General features: G+C 44.0%; 1 protein-coding gene across 1 annotated transcript in view; it reads right to left on the bottom strand.

The window, feature by feature from the left end:
- The window catches only part of LOC104165138 (keratin-associated protein 9-1-like), a 4,461-nt gene extending 695 nt beyond the window's left edge, over nucleotides 1–3,766 (bottom strand). Inside the window, exon 1 of the mRNA XM_009704696.1 lies at nucleotides 3,749–3,766. Coding sequence (XP_009702998.1) covers nucleotides 3,749–3,766 — 18 coding nt within the window. The remainder of the gene's footprint in view (nucleotides 1–3,748) is intronic.
- Between the last annotated feature and the right edge of the window lie 11,298 nt (nucleotides 3,767–15,064).

The following is a 15,064-nucleotide window of genomic DNA, read 5'->3' on the forward strand; positions in this document are numbered from 1 at the left end:
GTCGGGCATGGGTCGAAGCAGGGCTGCTGGCACGGGTCGCAGCAGACGGACTGCTGGCATGGGTCGCAGCAGGGCTTCTGGCACGGGTCGCAGCAGGACTGCTGGCACGGGTCACAGCAGGGCTTCTGGCATGGGTCGCAGCAGGTGGACTGCTGGCATGGCTGGCTGCAGCAGACCGTTTTGCTCTTCACGATGGAGCAGCATCCGGTAGAGCAACATCCAGTAGAGCACATGCTGTTTGTAGTGTAGTCAAAGTTGGAAGGAGGGAGGACCTGAAACACAGTGTATTTTCAGATACAACCCATCTTTCCAAGTATATAGATGTCCCAAGACTATCCTTGGAACTAACTTTCCTGTGCTCATCCATGAAGATCACCCCCTGAATTTCCACCCCAAGGAGCTTATTTTCCACCGTGCTCTCTCTATCAACCGTCTTTTGCAATAAACAATAGAACAACAGGCCAGGAAGATCTGGATTTCAAAGGGAGCTGTAGATCATAGAAACATAGAATCGTAGAATAGTTTGGGTTGGAAGGGACCTTTAAAGGTCATCTACTCCAACACTCTACAAAGATTAAATATAAAGACACATTTCAGTTCATGGCTTGACCAAAACCAAACAAGAACCGTTGTTAGCAAGGAACACGGCTAATAGGTAACACTTACCGTGCTAACTGAGTGGTGCAGTTGAGTGAGGAGCAAAGGGATGGGGACACCTTTTATTTAGCCCGAAATTGTCCTGCCGGAAATGAGGTACCCCACAGCAATTTGTGATTTACGCACTAAGCCTATATTTATTTTTTGAATGTGCCTTCATCTATTTAGTCTTTGCCTTATTGTTTTTGACCAACCCCTCAATTTTGTGTTATTATCAATTTGTTCTGTAAATTTTTTACAAATTTTTAATGTCAAGTTAATTCTTGTGTGATGCTTGTGAATTTCTTAAAAGGTATGTTTCTACTCATTTTGCATACATAATGTTGTTACATTGAGATGCTAGGTGGCTTGCTCAGAGCTAGTGAGTGCTCAATTAACATAAAAATCATAATTAAGATTGAAGAGCAGTGGATTCCAGAGGCATGTAGAGGCCTTCTGGATGTCAGTCACTCCTCGATATGATATTTTAAAATAAAATTCCGGCAAGTGTAATTCCATGGCTCTGTGTTTTGTTTTTGAATGCAGAAATGGTGAAGCCCAATGTCTTTCTTTGGAGTCTCTGGTCATCAGAAGGGCAAATACGTAACGGAAAGTTCTTGACATCTCATTCCTTGCTGCCTCATCCCACCCATGCATGGGAAAACACATGCCCTTGGCCTTGCCAATATCGGAAATTTTAAGCGCAAAGGACTGTGCAAAATCATCATGGAAATTTTGAATAGAGTTTGGGTCAAATTGGAGTCCATATTTTTCCAATTCCTTTTTCATACCTTTAAATAAAAGCAAAATGCAAAACTATTCTGGAAGTTTTACATCCTGTTTCTGCTTAGCATAACTTGATCTGCAAAATTCCTATTCCATTTTTTTACAGTTCTAGTATGCCCTCAAGCAATGAAAGATCCACCTACGGATGTTATTTTTGCAATAACTCTACGCTCAGTTCTCAGTCACCCATTGGCAGTCATTAGTGCTGATGTTAATGGTCATGTTGCAATTATTCATTAATGATGTTAATATTTATTTTACACGAAAGCCTGGGGCCTCACATGATGCCCTGCGCATCTTTAGGATTTCAAATTAAACTACGTCTTTCTAAAAAATTCTCTCTCTCCGGTCAGAGGGAATTTACGGGACCCAGGGCAGTGACTGACGTGATTAAATGTTTTATTTCTGAGATCACCCCGAGTAGGAGGGCTGGTCTTGCTGCTGCGGGGCTGTGCATCTGTGGGAGTAGAGCACCAAAGGACCCTTGACCACCCTTCCCTATAGCGTACAGCTTCACTGGACGTATCCTGATTTCTGCTGAAGTGAAGGAGAGAAGATTCAGGCTGTTTCTGTTCACAGAAACACGGAGTGGTCCAGATCAGAGATGCTGAGGACAGGGTAGGTCATTGTGAGCCTTCAGTTTGACTTCTGGTGACATAAAGCACCCGTTTTCACTCAGTTTCTGTTGGGTAGGTACCATTTTTATTTAGCTACACCCCAGCTTTTAGAAAGCTACTCAATCTTGTTTTGAAGAATTCAAAGGACCATGAAGTCACCACTTCTCCAAACAAACTCTTTCTGAGGTTTCTGTCCCCTAAAAAATAGGCTTTGTTTCCTATTGAATTTGGCTTCATGCTAATGACTGGGTTGGACTAGGTCACTGCCACACATTGTAATCTAATTAGTGATGGAGATTTACACCAGCTGAGTACCTGCATCTCAGCTAACAATAAAGGAGGCTCATGGCAACCTGGGAGATGGCTGGGAGAGGATTTCTGAGCCTGCAGAGAAATGATAAGAGACTCTGACATGAGAAACGTGGGGGATCCTGAGCAGTGAGGTAAAGTAAGCAATGTTGGTCAAAATGAGGTGGTATTCTGCATGACTTTGTACAGATCTAGTGCATTGCTTCATCCAGTGTCCCTCTGAGTCAAAAAAAATACTGCTGCTGTTAGAGTTGGATGTGAGCATTGAATCACAGAGTCATAGAATGGTTTGGTTGGAAGGCACCTTCAAGATTACCTAGTTTCAACCCCCTGCCATGGGCAGGGACACTTCCACTAGACATTGGAGATGTCTAAAGCCATGTGAGAAAGATGCAAAGGCAGCTGGGAGACCCATAACCAATTTTACAAGAGGAGTTTTACAAAACAAAAGTTTAAAATTAGATCTGAGAAAAAGTTCCCAATTAAATTTTGCATTGAGTGAATGATCTTCGCAGGCTGCTTAAGAGACCCAACGTAACACCGCTGTTTGTTTGGATTTGAGAGTTATGGATGCAGTGAAGCAATCCTTGCTGTGAAACAGCTGAGGCAAATTCCTCCTCATTAATCCTTAGGGATTTTCTCATGGTTTATCCTGGTTGTGGAAATCCATTGTTACATTATTTAACACATACTCAGCAGAGCAGAAATGTCCCTCTAAGCTATCTAGAGCGTTACTTATAGAGAACTTCTTCTCTTGCCAAGTGTCTATGGTCCCTGATTCAAAAAAAAAGGATATTCTAATGAGGTCAAGCATTCATAAAGGCTTTGGTCCTTGATGTTCCAGGTGTCAAACCTCTCCAGGGCTGACCAAAGCAAAGGAAAACAAAGGAAAAATCTTTGTTCTTTTTCCCCCATTATTGCCATCATTTCTCATCCTCAAGTTAACAGGATCTTCAAGCTTGAGCACAGCAGAAAGCGTAACCAGTTCAGAGGCGTTGTGCCTTTCGCGTGACTTGGAAAAGGAAGAGGAAACAAAATGTGCTGTGGTTACTCACAGAACAGAAAGTTGGAGGCCTGGGGAAGCAAGGGAAAGTGAATGTACGTACTTGAAGACAAAACTACTCCTGTGGACAGAAAGTTTTACTGATTCAATACCCAAATGCAGAGAGGTGAATATCGAATAAGGAAAAGAGTTTTTAATGTAAGTGCCAAGGGTCGCGTGAAAATGAGCCATCGCTTAGCAATGGCAACAACTTGAATGTGAATAAATAATTGTTCTCTGCATCCCGTTTGCAACTTTTCCTTTTTAGCAGGCTGCTCCTCTATAATGACAATTTCCCCTGTAACCTATAAATAACTAGTTCCAATTACTTATATTCCAACGGTCATTGGCTAGGTACTTGCAGTGCCCAGCTCATCGAGCCTATTTCGCGTGCCTGCCTTGGGGTGGATGAATCACGCTGGGGAAACCTCTCATTTTACACTGTAGAAATTGTTTAATTAAGGTATTCCAAGGCAGGTTCCAAACCCTGCAGGATTTGCTTTCTTTTGTTTCCAAATATAGCAGCAGCTTTTAAAGATCGTGTCTGCAGTAAAAACATGAACGTGCAGGCCAGGCCCACGGCTTTAACTGTGAAACTCCCGTTGCATCTGCTGAGCTCAGTGCAAATACTTGGTTTCACCAGGAATTAACCCAACGTGTTTCTCCTAGCACTCCTGGCATCCCTGGTGGGTGCTGTGGGCATTTTCCTTGGCTTTCGTATTTCCTTGGCCTTCCTCCTTGCTGCAGGTATTTTCCTTGGCTTTCATATTTCCTTGGCCTTCCTCCTACTTTAGCTATTTTCACCAGTGATTAAAGCGCGGCTCTAAAACCATGAGAAAAAACAGATGCCACCAGACAAACAGAGATGATGCAGCGGTGACTAAAAACATCCAGAACTGTCAGGTAGGCTTGGAATACAATTTTTATTATCTTGCTGAAGAATGAAGCAACAAAGCAAGAAAGAAGCTATTCCCAGTGGACAGAATGGTTTACATTGGCAGAAAGAAGATTAACAGCTCAAAGCTCGTTAAACCGACAGACTTCATCCAAATACCACGTTGCCCTCTAACCATTTTAAAAGTGTTTGCAAGCAATGAGCAAGGAGATGAGCCCGAGGCTTTGGACAAGGAGCGAGCTGGTGGGTCCGGGTACCAGGCCATGTCCTGCCGCTAGTACTTGGTGCATGTGGGTGGCAGCTTGCAGATGTTCTTGGTGTACTGGGGGCAATAGGGGGCCGGGGGGCAGTAGCGCTGCACAGGGGGGCAATAGCGCTGCACGGGGGGGCAGTAGGGCTGCACAGGAGGGCAGCAGGGAGTCACGTAGGCGTACTTCTGCACAGGCTGCCTCTGGATGGTGTAGTGGTAGAAGGGCTCTGTGTCATGGCAGGAGGAGTGGGATCCATGGCAGGAAGACCGGGATCCATGGCAGGGCTGTGGCAAGACCTACGAGAGCACATCTTTCTGGAGTATCGGCAAAGCTGTCAGGAGCAAGAGACCAACATGGTGAGAGAAGCCACAGATTCACTTCTTATTTTCCCTTCCTCTTGTTTTTTCTAATAATATTTTTCTTGAGATTCCCAGCAAACTGTTTCTTTCTTTCTTTTTGCCTGCTGAATCCAGACCGAACGCACCCTTGATCCCACCTCATCTGCAGGGCTTGCTCTGGCAATTGCTGTGCAAAGGTAGGTCCCTACAAGCCGATGCAATGAGCCCCATGAGCCACTTCCAAACCCCATCTCCCTTGTGAAACAGCACGGAGCTTGTGTCGCCTGAGGATCCCTTTGGGTGCCTTCGCTGCTCCTTCCCCAGTGATCCTCATCCCTCCATCCGCCATTCACCGTGCCTGCCTCAGAGCACCGCAAAGGTGCAAGCTGAAGGTATTTAGCTAAGTCCCAGCTCCCAGGAGATCCATAAAAACCTCAAGTGGAGGCTTCTTCTCTCTCAGCATGAAAAGAAATAGTAAAATTGGCCTTACCCTCTTCAGCTACAGGGAGAAATGTCTGGAAGCGAAGGCGAACGACTGAGGAGGACTGGGCCGAGCGATCTTTTATATGGCTCCAAAAGGTTATCCCTGATGAGACACCTCTTTGAGATGACAATTTAATTATTTCCGCACTCAGTCCCACAGACGTTTGCGCTATCCTATTTTTAGTGTTTCCTCTTTGACGCAGTCTATTTCGTCCCGTATGTAATTCCTAATGCATTTCCTATAGGGATTTTGGAAGGCATTTCTTTCCCATTTCCTGGAGACCGACGCTAATCTCGTAGGTGTTAATTAGCTTGCCAATGGGCAACTGGGATTGCATCAGTGACAGAAAGGTCTTTAAGTCTCAGAAATGCTGACTCCTTGGGTAGGCCTACCGTTTTGTGCAGGTGACAGCTCAGGATTTTAATGTACTTGTTGTTGAATGCCAAGAGGAAATGGGATTACCGGCTGCAACTCATGGGCATGGCATGATGCTGGGAAGCCTTGTGTGATCTCTTCGATTCCCTGGTACGGCAAAAAATAAATGATTTCTGATTCTTCACGTGTTCCTTGACTTGCCAGATGACTTGGCTGACCCCATCAGATTGTTCCACGTATATCAAAGGTCATTTAGTACTTAAGATCAGAGAAAAATGTCTGGCGATGAGCTTGGTACAAGGTATGAGTACATTAAGATTTCCCCTTCCTTGGTTTCTTTTTCCCCTCACTGATTTCTTATACTTTTTTCACCTGACCTCACCTGCAGCGATGTCTGGAAAGCAAAGGATTTGGAGAAAGGGAGCATTGGAGCTGAAGTTTGAGCAGATGTTGGGTTCTGTAACTAATGGCAAAATTATGGGCACTGAAGCTGGATTTATAGTCCTGTTTGACTCAGTCTTTGAAACGTAAGAAAATGAAGCCCGTAACTCATCAACTTTGGAAAATGTTACCCATTAGAGTAATTTACTACCTGCTAACGAGAAGCTCTTTCTAAAGTATGGGTGTCCTACAGCTTTTCTTCAGGCTAGAGGCAATATTACGGCTTGTGGTGAGTTTTGTGTAGCAAGGGACAATTGCACAAATTCCTCAGGGACGTTTTGTGATTCAATTGCAGGTCCAAAACCAAGACAGGCTGCAGCTGCCCAGTCGACCAGCCGGTGTTTGCGTGACAGTTCTCCTTTCCTCCATGCTTTGGCCCAGAGCATCACATCAATGTTCCTCCAAAATCTTTCTACGTCCTCAACAGCCTTCCAAATCTGGGGTGTCCTAGGTTATACCCACTCCAAAAATGTTTCTGAATCTTTCAAATTCAGATCCTGCTGAGGAAAACATGAGTTCTAAAGACTTATCATCCCTTGCATGCAGTTCTTTTAGGAGAGTGTGTAAGGGAAGCCAAACCTACGGTGATGAAATGTCATTTTAGAGCAATGTGGCGGTTGATACTTGCTCAGTTACATTCAGCAGTGTTTGGTTTACGAGCACTCCGTAATAACTGTGGTGTTCAGACCTGTGCTGTGCAAGTGCACAAGACTCTTACATGAGATGGATCTTCTCTGAGCTAACCTATTTCTCTGCTCCAAAGTATGTACTAGGACAAGGAACACTGGAATATGGAAAAGAAGTTTGTGACTTCTGTTTTCAGAGGCTCAGAGATATTAAGGTATTTGAAAATATTCAAGTTCTGAAGTTGAGCTTGGAGTAAATCATTGCATGTATTGAGTAAGAATATTAGCAACTGTGAACTACTTATTCCTCTTTCATTTAATGAGCTATGCTTGTCTCCGAAACAAAAGAGTTTGCATTCAATTATCTTTGATGTTGTTGTTTTCAAAATGATGGGACAAAAAGCTGTGTAGACCAGCTCATCGTGTGGTGTAAGCAGGGGAAGGTTTGTTCTGCTCAGCCCTTTAGATCCATGTAGATTTTTGGTAGTTGAGAAATTTTTCCTCCTCTAATGTGTCTGTTTTCTTCCCAAATGAATGTAGGAGTTGTTGTTATTGGCCACCAACTATTGGGGCACTTTGAGAATATGAGGGAATTTGACTGAAGAATCCAGGAAAAAAGAAAAGTCTAAAAGAAAAAGTGAATAAAGAAATTGAAAGACAATGCAGGTTTCATGAATTCTAAGATTTATTGTTTCCCACACCTAGATGAGTCTGAAAGAGAAGTGCATGGCATAGAAAGATTCCCAACAGTAATTTTGCACTGAATAATTAGAAAGGACATTTCCTGAATAATTAGAAAGAATAACACCTTAAATGATAATTAGGAGAACACTTCATCCACACCAGCAGTGAGGCACATGGCAGAGACCCAGAGATTTCAGTAAGGATGAGACGATCTGTGGCCACAGCGTCCAAGGGAGGAGCGAGCCGGTGGGTCGAGATGCCGGGGCCAGATCCTGCTGCTAGTACTTGGGGCATGTCGGTGGAAGCTTGCAGATGTTCTTGGTGTACTGGGGGCAATAGGGGACCGGGGGGCAGTAGCACTGCACAGGGGGGCAATAGGGCTGCACAGGGGGACAGCAGGGAGTCACGTAGGCGTACTTCTGCACAGGCTGCCTCTGGATGGTGTAGTGGTAGAAGGGCTCTGTGTCATGGCAGGAGGAGTGGGATCCATGGCAGGAAGACCGGGATCCATGGCAGGAGGTTTCATGGCTGTGGCAAGACCCGCGAGAGCACATCTTTCTGGAGTATTGGCAAAGCTGTAAGGAAGAGAGAAGAGATAATCAAGCTGGCTCGGCTGTAACCTTCTGCATTTTCCTTGGCTCTTTTTCTGTAGTGGTCTGGGAAATTTTGTTTTCCTCTATTTTATAATATATGGGATATCTTGACCCTGAAAATGATACTGCCTTGTCTTTTGGGCAATACTCTATGACGGTCTAGCTCTGAGGGGAATTTCCCTACCAAGATGCTACTGTTGGCTTTTTAAGGTAAAATCTACTTCTAAAACTGCACAGACTTGTCTGAGATATCTCTCCCTCCATCACCAGCTAGTTTGGGAGTTCGTTCCCTGCTGGGTCCCAAAGACTCTGTGTCTTTGCAGATCTGGTCCTTCAATTATTCCTGTTTTTCTGTCATCCCATCTGCTGCGAGCAAACCACGAGCATCCTTAGCGTAACTTACATATTCAGGTACCCAGTCACCAAAATAAGAAATTTCTAAGACAAAGCCAAGGTCTAAACACAGAACTAGTCAGCTAGAATTCCTATGCGAGCTTCTGCTGCTCGATAGTAGTTAAATCAATATAATCCTACTTACTCTTTGTAAGGAGGAAGCAAGAGGAAGAGCACCGAGAGCTGATGCTGAATGAAGGAGGAACAGAGGATGGCGAACTTTTATATCTTCCAAAGGGTTGCCCAAGAAATTATGCACCTCTTGGCAATGCTGACAATAATTAGATAGTCACGTTCATATTTATCTTCTGTGTCCAGTTTTTAGCATTTCCGATTTGACACATTCAGGAAAAACAATTATGACTTTTTACTTACTATGTTAATAGGCAATGAATTTCCCAATCTGCTTTATAAGGGAATTTTGAAGTCAGTTGCATATTTACATATTAAAAATGAACCTAACCCTAGAGTTATTAAGTGATTTGTCATTGGGCAACCAGTATTGCATCAACGTACAATTCAAAAGTGTTGACTCCTACCCTGCATGCCGCCCCTTGGTCTGCATGGTAGACTCACATTTTGATTGATATGTTTTTTTCGTGACACAAGGGACTGTAATTAACAGCCACAACACACATGGACTCTACTTAAAGTGAAGTCCTGTTGACTAGCTCAAACGCGCCTAACGTCTCAACACCGGAGGTGATGCTAGAAGGACATCCCCAGCTCCAAATTTTTTCATTCCTCTTGGGAGTCCACCAGCCATCAGCTGTTTTTCCCTTGTGCCGTGATACTATCCTGTTTACAGTCCTCCTAGAGGAAGAGGATTTCAAAGCCTAAGCAGGAAGGATTTGTGCTGGGAAGCTATCACCTATCGACATCCTGGTTTTGGATCCCAAATTGCTTCAGGCTCCCATCTTACTTAAGCAGTTTTGTAATTTTTACACATTGTAGTGTTTCACTATTTACTAACAAGTTTCTCTCACAGTTGCCCAAGACTTGACTTTAGGACAATGAAACAGGTAATTGTTCCTTTCCTGTGAGTTTTATCTAGGCAGGTGCTGCAGGAACTTCATGGGAACATCCCATGGGTCAGTCCTGATGCAATTAGAACAAGGGGGTCCTAAAAGTTGCTTACCAAGTTCAGAATGGAGCAGCAGCTATCCCTATTGAGATGGGCTTCGTATCTTTCAGAGGTTATTTTCCTATCAGATTTGGAAAAAAAAAATTAATTTGCTACTCTGCCAACAATTTTGTGAGATGTTAATTCATTCTGAATTTGAAAATACGACCCAGAAAAGTATGGTTTCGTGTTCTAGTTGGTGTTCTTTTTATTTAATTATCAAAACTATGATTCGGAAAAGGAAAGTTTTTAAAAAATTCTTTTAGAACCAGCCCTTGTTTAGGAAAATCTCCCCTGCCATCCTCTGAAAAACGCTGTGAGTTATAAGTAGTGTAGAAACAGTTTGTCTAGGTTGATAAAACAGAATTTTTGGGAAGACTCTTGTGTCAATTCTCTGTCATGCAGGGTGTATTCATCTCACCTTTTTCTAGATAGTCAAAGTTAATGATTTAAGCTGAGGCTAGTTGTCGAGCTCTTTGTGAAACCGATACAGAGAAACAAGCACTGGCAGAAGGAAGTGAGCGATCCTGTTCTAGAGTAGATGTCTCAGCTAGTTGGGCTGGTGACTGGCGAGATAAGGATAGTCTTAGGTTGTAAAAAGTAGGGAGAGATTTAGCATTTATTTTTAAGTGTGTGCAATTTTCATTGAACACAGCAACTTGAAGTTTAGTGAAAGAAGGAGGGTTAGAGAAGACCTCTAGGCGTCTATTTGCCTTTATTAGACACCTCAAAATGCTTGTGATTCTGAGTCAGAGTGACAAATGAAGTATGAGGTGCTGCTGAAGAAGGGAACTGAGAAAGAGAGTCCGAGGTTAAACAGAGTACAGCTGAGCTCCCTGTACGCTGTCCATAAACACAGTCATCTCCCGCAGAGATGCATCTGGAATGATTGGCTTTCATTCATTTTGAAACTTCAGGATATGGGCCTTTTGTGATAAGTTTGAGAAGAAAAGAATGAGAAGCAGTGACTAAGAAGTCAGAGGTAAAGATAATTCACAAGTAAAGAGGCCAAAGAATAAACAAATCATAAACTTTTGCTGTTTTTGAAAATGAAATTTTATTATCTCATCTGCGTGTTTACACATCACCAACAGAAATCATTCCCGGTCTTTTGGAAAAGAACATAAGCTGAGTCTTGCATGCTAAATAAATTAAAACAGATCTGATGATTAATATTTTGAATAAAATTCTATTCACAGATGAGGTGTTAGAGAATTCACACAAACCAAAAATGGGAAAAGAGAACCAGTGATTCAAGCTTTAGGCATTGAGAGCATCCAAGGGAGGAGCGAGCCGGTGGGTCCAGGTGCCAGGGCCAGATCCTGCTGCTAGTACTTGGGGCATGTGGGTGGCAGCTTGCAGATGGTCTTGGTGTACTGGGGGCAATAGGGGACCGGGGGGCAGTAGCGCTGCATGGGGGGGCAATAGCGCTGCACAGGGGGGCAACAGGGCTGCACGGGAGGGCAGCAGGGTGTCACGTAGGCGTACTTCTGCACAGGCTGCCTCTGGATGGTGTAATGGCAGGTGGTCTCCGAGTCGTGGCAGGAGGAGTGGGATCCATGGCAGGAAGTTTCATGGCTGTGGCAAGGCCTGCGGGAGCACATCTTTCTGGAGTATCGGCAAGGCTGTAGGGAAGAGAGAAATGGTCATGCCGGTACAGCGGCCCCAGTGTACGTGAGCATACCTGCATTCTCTAATTTGCTCTGGAATCCCCCATTTTCTTCCTAATTTCTAGTTCTTCAGGGATAGGAAAGTGATTTCAATGCTGATTAGGTATTAGGAGATGATTTATGTCTCCCACTAAAAACATGACATTTTACGGATGCAATTTGCTTTTCAGAGAAAAATTACTCAAAACATCCATTGCCCATATGCAGCCCCAGACCCTCCAGTGCCTTCGACTTGAAAACTTCAAAGCCTCTTTTCCATAAAGTCCTCTGACTGTCCTCTTGCTGTATTTTCCAATCTTTCCATTGTTTTGGTTCGGCTTGAGCCTCTGCCTGCTAAGCCTATACCTCGCTTGTCATTTGTGTTAATAAAACAGCTCTTGTGGGTAACATAAACTTGGTCTCTGGCATGACAGATGTCCAGAGTGAGGAGTGAGTATCATACTCCAACTCTACCAAAGCTTGTATGAGAGCAGCTGGTTTCATAAAGAAACTCTAGAGAAATACAAAAATTGGACTTACCTCTTCAGCAACAGGAATGAAGGTGTATGGGAACAGAGAAGCGAATGAAGGAAACTGGGATGAAAGACCTTTTATACTCTTCCAAAGGGTTGTCTGGGACATGAGACATCTCTTGGCAAGTGTAACCTAATTACGTATCCCAGCCCATTTCTATCTGCTGTATTCAACTTCCCAATTTTCCCTTTGATGCACCGTGCTTTTAGCATTGCAATTGTCCCATAGGTTATTAATAGCACTCTAATTCCTTCTCCTCCTTATGAAAGAGATCGGAAGGTATTTCACGCAAAGTGACACCAATACCGAAGAAACTAATGGATCTGGTCATGGACAACAAGTATCAAGTGGAAGAGATGTTTGTAATTCAGAAGTACCAATTCCTCAAGCTATGCTGGGATGTCACGTTGTGGTAAACCACTCATTTGTGACACACGTGGACCGAGAGCTAAACGTGATCACACCTCCATGTGAAAGAAAAATGATTACCGACATTAACTCATGCGGATTATGTTTAGAGCAGGAATAGTCTAGCTGAATTGCCCAATGGTACTGGATATTTTAATAAGAGATTCAGCATTAGCCCAAAGTTGGCCTTCATTGATAATTTCAACCTGTCTGCATGGTGTGTCCTGTCAAGGATTTCTTTTATTCTTGTGTGATGGGTTGACCCTGACTGGAGGCCAGGTGCCCCCCAAAGCTGCTCTATCACTCCCCTTGTCAGCTGGACAGGAGAGGGAGAATACAATGAAGGGCTCGTGGGTTGAGATAAGGACAGGGAGAGATCACTCACCAGTTATCGTCATGGGCAAAACAGACTCGACTTGGGGAAATTATTGTAGTTTATTACCAATCAAATCAGAGTAGGATAATGAGAAATAAACCCAAATCTTAGAAACACCTTCCCCCCCTGCCTCCCTTCTTCCCGGGCTCAACTTGACTCCTGAATTCTCTACCTCTTCCCCCCAAGAAGCGCATCTGTCTTGGTCTGTCTTGGAGCTGGCTGGCATTGGCTTTATTGGACTTAGGGGAAGCTTCTGGCAGCTTCTCACAGACGCCCTGTAGACCCCTGCTACCAAAACCTTGCCACACAAACCCAATACATCTGTAGATGCTGGTTTAGTCTAATTCTGCAATAAAGTCTTGGTAGCAGTGATATCAAATCCTGGAGCAGAATAGTTTGAGGTGAACCCACCAGCCTAAGTCCTGCTTAGACTCCCAGAGATGCAGTTGTTTTCTGTTCTTATTTTCCTCTGTCCTTCTTTAATGTACTTCTAACTCTTTTCCCCCAACATTTTAAATAAAACCTCTCTTCAGTTTACTTTCTGAAAATTTTTGGCAGTTGAGGTTGTGAGAAGGTGGGCCATGTGCCTGCCTCCAGAGTAAGGTTTAAGATCTTTAATTTCACAATAATGTTGAAAATGATATATGGACTGTTAGCTGGGACAGGGTGCTAGGAGTGCCGTCCTGCTTTCAGTACTCAGCTGTGGCATCTCTGCAGCTCTTATGAAAATCTGCATTAGACAGGGCTGTATCTCAAGAAAAAAAGAAACCAAAACAGTGTAATGTGGTAGAGGTAGATGCTGCTGAGCCTGGATTTTCCCGTGAATCATGGATGAACTTTGGTCTTCCTTTCCATGTCTATGTACAGGTCATGCCCATCTAACCCAGCAATTACATTTTCTTGTCCCATAAAAGGCAAGAATGTGTCAACACCGGGATGGCATTGTGGATTAGACGTCAGGCACAACAGATTTTGGATGATGCTCTACTGACTCACTGGGATCCCTCAAACATTCCAGACGTCCATTCGCATCTGTGCTTCAGTATCACAATGTACAGAATGAACCTATAAATACTTTGCTACAAAGATTAATTTAGGCTGTAGTTAGGCAGCGCCTTTAGAAATCCTTGATCATATATGGGAGTAAATACGCTGTCATATAAAAGAGAGAAGACAGTAAAAATAAAAAAAAGTGCATCAGATGTAAATATTGCGAACCAAGGGCAGCAAAAAAACCCTGGCTGTGGTCAGGGGAGAGCAAAGTCCCCATTCTCCAGGAGTGCCTCACTACTGAAGCCTCCAGCTCTATAAAGTTCCCCTGTTTCAGGCTGTTCCCTTCAGTTTGACTTCATTTCTCCTATCGCTCCCCTGTTGTTGACTCAGGTATGTGATTTGACTGATGATCTGGAACGTTTATGGAAACTTAGATGTAGACTGTAGCTCTGTGTTTACCCACTTGACTTGGCTCTGCCTAAAACCAAACTGCTTGTTTATTGTAAATAGTGCAAGAGAGAGAGACCTTCTATGGAATGTTTTTTGTATTTCATTGATAAATGGTATCTAATTACTGACAATAACAATAAAAATTAGGGTTTTGGAATAAATACCTTGCAGGAAAAGTATTACAGTATCTAATATGTCATCCAGAAGCTATCTTATAGAAAATGATAAAACAGTGGGAAAAAAAATAAATCTAAATTTGCTGCAGGTAAGTCCTCTATTTCTGGTTGGCTCTGCTTATCTTGAAGTGCAGTAGATAAAAAAATTGCTTAAAAAGATATTGTCTTACTTCCATCACTGCGCTACCTTTCCTTTAGGTGTACTCCACTGCCCAAAATGACATGTTCTTCTGGGAGGGAATCCTTCTTCAACTTGAACTCAACCTGGTATGACCCAGCAGGCTCCTGGCTGGACACCCGCCGCATACCCCTCCTCTATGCCTATGGCCCCAGCTGTACCCATGGGAGAAACTCATGCCGGGGTGGCCACGACTATCGACACTACGGCTACCGCTACTCCGCCTGCTCCGAGCCGGCACCATGCCAGGGATGCAGGTCTTCTGACTGTGCCAGGGAGCTGGTAGGCAGCTGTGAGGCATGCAGGGCATGCCATGCTACGGGCTGTGCTTGGAGGGATGTTATGGGGGGGTGCTACAATTAATGGGAGACCCTCAATGTGGCATGGTCCGAGACTCTCGCCTTGCAGCATTGCTGGATGCAACCGCAACAGCACAGGAGGAGCGCTGTGTAGGAACCCAACACTTGCCAAACACCTGTTTAGTGCCGAGAAACGTGCTGTGCATGCGGGGCCCCCTTGCCTCTCACTTTTCTAATGCTTGCCTTGAGCTTATCATGCTTTTTGCTGTCTATTCCTCACCCACTCTTCTCCTGTTGGCTTCATCGAGGCATTGTCCAGAAAAGGTCCTCTGCAGATGTTGCCCTCAGCACAGGCATCATTGCTGCTGTGGCCTTCCTGGCAGGGGGAAGGTGGGGACAATTTCCTGC

The sequence above is a fragment of the Cariama cristata genome, unplaced genomic scaffold (genome assembly GCF_000690535.1).
Source record: "Cariama cristata isolate BGI_N322 unplaced genomic scaffold, ASM69053v1 scaffold3307, whole genome shotgun sequence".
NCBI lineage: Eukaryota > Metazoa > Chordata > Aves > Cariamiformes > Cariamidae > Cariama > Cariama cristata.